This window comes from Onychostoma macrolepis, chromosome 07 (genome assembly GCF_012432095.1).
Source record: "Onychostoma macrolepis isolate SWU-2019 chromosome 07, ASM1243209v1, whole genome shotgun sequence".
NCBI classification, from domain to species: Eukaryota; Metazoa; Chordata; class Actinopteri; order Cypriniformes; family Cyprinidae; genus Onychostoma; species Onychostoma macrolepis.
Window position 1 is genome coordinate 42,511,587 of NC_081161.1, and position 4,572 is coordinate 42,516,158.

Below are 4,572 nucleotides of genomic sequence, written 5' to 3' on the forward strand. Positions count from 1 at the left end.
CCTTAACATGGATTTATGTATGCATATCTCCATATCAATATATACTGTAAATCGAATTGCTTGTGGTGAGCAATCGTTGTGAATAATTGTGTTTGGTGTGAACAGGTTTTTAGAATATCTTAATTTACAGTGATGTGAAAAAGTTAGGACACCCAATTGAATTCCATGGTTTTCCATATCAGGACATAATACAGTAAAAAAAAAAAAAAAAAATCTGGTCCTTGGCAGGTCATAAAAATTTGGAAAATAAAACCTCAGATGAACAACAACACATGACATATTGCACAGTGCCATTATTTATTTAACAAAAATAAAGCCAAAATGGAAAATCCATGTGTGACGGTTTGCTGGTCTGGAGCCTTCAGGTATGTGTTAACACCATGCAAATGAGGAGACAGGAGACAGACGTCAGCAGCTGGAGCTACGGCTGGAATACAGACGATTCAGTGATTCATGTCAGTCAATCACAGGAATACCGAATCAGTTCTGTTAATGAATCTCACACAGGTAATTACAGCTGTACTGGAAACGAGACTCAAGGATTGAGTCAAAATGCTACGGAGCTCATGATTGAGATCTCTTTCTCATCTGTTCTTCTACAGATGGGTTTAGCCTGATTTATCATTATTAGCTTTACTTAAAATGTCACTTATTCCAAGTTTGGGTGTTTTACAGTTTAGACTGATGACAACAGTTTTAACAGTTATAAATTTAGTTCATGGCAAGCAAACTTTAGAAAAACAGTAAAATTTTGGCAAACTTGCTGCCAGTAGCTTACTGTAAAATTACAGTGAATTCACATTGCACTCGAAATGAAAAAAGATTTAGAGTAAATGCTAAAATTAAGTGTAAGTTCATGTGTTTTAGCACATAATGATATGGGGGGTGATCTGTTTGTGTTTAATGTTCTGTTAGGGTATTAAAGGGATTCTGTTTGTCTGAGTTTTGTGGGTTATCACTGTGCTGAAGAGTAGAAGCTGTGTTTAAGTCAAGGATGAGCAGAGAAACACTGATGTTCTGCTGCATGCTACTTTTTATTTATATTTCATCAAATTGCTCAACCTGAACCTGGTTTCCACAAAAAATCTGGACCTAATGAAATTTGTATGATTACATACATTTCTACATGGAAACACTGGTGTGCTAAATTAGTATAGATTAGTAATGTTTTCCTCACAGCCGGACATGTACAGGAAACAGAATATTGATACCATTGTTTATTTAATGAAGTATAATCCTTTTATTAAATGTCAGATTAAACACATCTGAAAATCTTATATGATGAAGAATAACAGTGTTGAATTAATATATATATATATATATATATATATATACACGTGTCCCCTAAACACCCAGGAAAATTATGATTAAACGTAGAGTAACTGATATTCTAAAGATTATATTAAAGCAATCAGACAGAGTATACGCTACATGAATGTATCTGTAATAAAATCATAAAATATTATTTAAAGAATAATGTGGAATATATATTTTCCCTGAAAACTCCTGAAATTATATGTAGAATAACTGATACATAACTGATAAAATCAGAAGGAAAATTAAAGAATTTATGTGTTGCATGTATAATCTGCCTTAACATTACAGATCATATTCTTTAGTATTCACTTTGATATCAGTGTAAGTGACGCCTTTGTATTGGCCCTTGGTTTCGTACTCTAACACACTGCCGTTCTTGCAAGTGATGATCAGTGTGCCAGTGTAAGGCAGGTCAAACGTGGCTCTGCCGATGGTGATGTCAACATCCACTTTCTTTTTAGGTGGCACGTCAAGAGGGAAGGTCAGAGTTTCGGTTCTCTCATCGGTGTACTCATGACTGTAAGTGCTTTCTGATCCAACGCTGACACTGAATCCTGTAGAAACGTCTGCAATCCCTGGAATCCCTGCCTTCACTTCCACACTAAATGTTGCTGTAAAGCTGTTACTCATGGACCATGAGGATTTTTTGGTCACTTTCTTTGAAGTTTCCACTGTTTGCGTTTGATTAGCGGAGGTTTCATTCTTGTAAGCGATGGATTTGATCTCTTCCACTGACACCTGTGGTAACAGTTGGTGGAGAGTGGGATAGTTGACATTGGTGAGAACTGTTGTTTGAACTGCATTGAGAAACATGAATCCTATGCGGTCAATATCTGCACCAGCTCCTCCTTCAACTCCCAGACAAAACCCAGAGCCGACATCCATGGGATATTCTGTTGGTAGGGAGTATTTGGTCATTTTTGCAAAAAATTCTCCACCTTGGTTGGTCTTGAATTTGATGGCTCCAAGACGTCTGTTTTCTCCATTGTCCCACAGGGACAGTGAGGTGAAACACTCACCAGACTTGAACACATACTCTTGATACGGTCCGGCTGGTTGTCCAAAGGTTTCACTTCTGCCATCTGAAAGCCAAACCTTGACAGCCTTCACCTGCCATTCTCCCAGCCAAACCCCAATCTTCTCTAAATTGGCACCGTTCTTCTTACCTGTAAATGAAAATGGAGCACCTCCTCCACCACCAACATTTTGCACAGTTGTTGGTTTGGACATCTTCAAAGTAAATCTGGAAATTAGATCACAGAATAACAATCAAATTAATATAAATCAGATATAAATCAAGTGCATTAATTAATTAGCCCTAGAAGACACACACACACACACACACACACACACACACACACACACATATATATATATATATATATATATATATATATATATATATAATTATAACCTCCTACAAAGTATCAAGTTGTTTGATACACAAATTACATTTTAAGTGCCCATTACTAGAAATATACTCACATAGATGACTGTAGTCTAATGAACTTTTTCTCAAAAGCAGCTCGTCTTTTGAAAGCCAGAAAAGTGAGATGGATTTGAACAGGCTGCTACTTAAATAGAGCTCCAAAGGAGGCAGGTGGTGTGCTTAACGGTAAAAAAAAAATTTGGTTATACAATAGCCATCAAATAGGATCTTTTGCATTTCACAACAGGCAACTATATGACAGGTGAACAAGTTTTGTGTTTTCCATCAAATACAGTGGAAAAAATTTGTTTGAATTTAATTGGCCCTGAGCTTGTTCTGTGTTTCTGGGCTCTCACTGCAAAGTTTTATAATTGACCTGGGAAACTTTATTGCAAGCTGGCAGATCACCTTGAAGCAGTAACACACTACCATTTCCCAAGTCAGTAGTATTTAAACTGCAGCAAACATATATCTTTTGTTGGGGAATACTGCTATTTTCACTTACTGTAAATAGAATCCATTGCTATTTGCACTAAGTGTAAACAACATATTTTCTTAGCGCTGGATGCTATTTACACTAAGTGCAAATAGCAATGGATTCTATTTACAGTAAGTGAAAATAGCAGTATTTTTTTAACGATATGCTATTTACACTAAGTGCACATAGCTATAGATTCTATTTACACTATGTTAAAATAACAAGATTTTCTGCTTTTTGTATACTACTTATTGCAAATAGTAGCAATTATCTGCACCTCAGTATTGTAGTAAATTATAAAACAGTAAGCAATATTATTGAGTGTAAATTATAGTTTTAATTCAAATTATTAAATGGATGCCACCTTATTGGGACAATAAAGCCCTCCCTACACCTACCCAACCATACCCGATACTTTATTTTCAACTTTTTGATTATTTCCTTTATTTTTATTGAAAATAAATGCCTTTCCGGTGCAATATGAGATTTGAAAAGGGAGAAAAAAAAGTTTGGCAAAAAGCACACGCCGTACCCTCTGCCATCATATTGTACGAGCATCTTTTTTCAGTCTTGACTATGCCAATCACACATTGGTGGGCGGAGTTAGTGTAAATAGCCCCTGCCAACAAGGCAGCTATTTGCACTTAGTGTAAATAGATACTCTGTTAAACAAAACAGCCTACAGTGCAAGACAGAATACAAAATAGTTGTCTATTTATATTGTATGCAGCATTGTCTATTTATATTATATGTCCAGAGCTCTTCCCAGGAGGCAACCTCCTCTCTAACATAAGATGCTATTTCTACCACTGGACTGGCCCAATCTTTCAATTCTGGGGCTTTCACTGTCTTCCAATTTCTAAACATTGTAAGACTGGCTAAAGAACAAGAAGACAGCAAAGGACCATGTTAATCAATTACAACATAATCATTGGTCAATGGTTTCCTTGGGAGAGCACCAGCAGAGCAACACTTCAGACACAAAAACCAGCACCATTTCGGTTGAAAGGTGTTAACAGAGACTCATTTTGACAGAATTCATAAGAATATGATTATATTTTCTGTGCACACAAAATCTTCAGAATTCCAGTCAAGACTTGATGCCAAATCTGCCAAGCATCACTGTATTTTGGATCAAGAACTTGAGTTTGACACTAACACGAACAAACCAGAAACTGTCTTGTTATATAAATGTTCTGGCAAAAGTGCAGATCACTATGCAAAGATAAACTGGAACATGGACTTTTTGTAGATTTGAAGTGGAACATTATAAGGTTTACATATCAGCTTTTGAGATTTTCGTGATGCCACAATATATTGCAACAAATAATATATGGACATTACTACT

General features: G+C 36.0%; 1 protein-coding gene across 1 annotated transcript; it reads right to left on the minus strand.

Annotated features, from left to right (window-relative positions):
- Positions 1–1,596: 1,596 nt before the first annotated feature.
- LOC131544555 (aerolysin-like protein) lies at positions 1,597–2,547 on the minus strand. The gene has a single exon (XM_058782858.1). The coding sequence runs from the start codon at positions 2,545–2,547 to the stop codon at positions 1,600–1,602; it is 948 nt and encodes a 315-aa protein (XP_058638841.1). The 3' UTR covers positions 1,597–1,599.
- Between the last annotated feature and the right edge of the window lie 2,025 nt (positions 2,548–4,572).

What these genes read in the sequence shown, in the direction of transcription:
- LOC131544555 (XM_058782858.1), bottom strand. Translation starts at nt 2,547, where the DNA reads ATGTCCAAACCAACAACTGTGCAAAATGTTGGTGGTGGAGGAGGTGCT.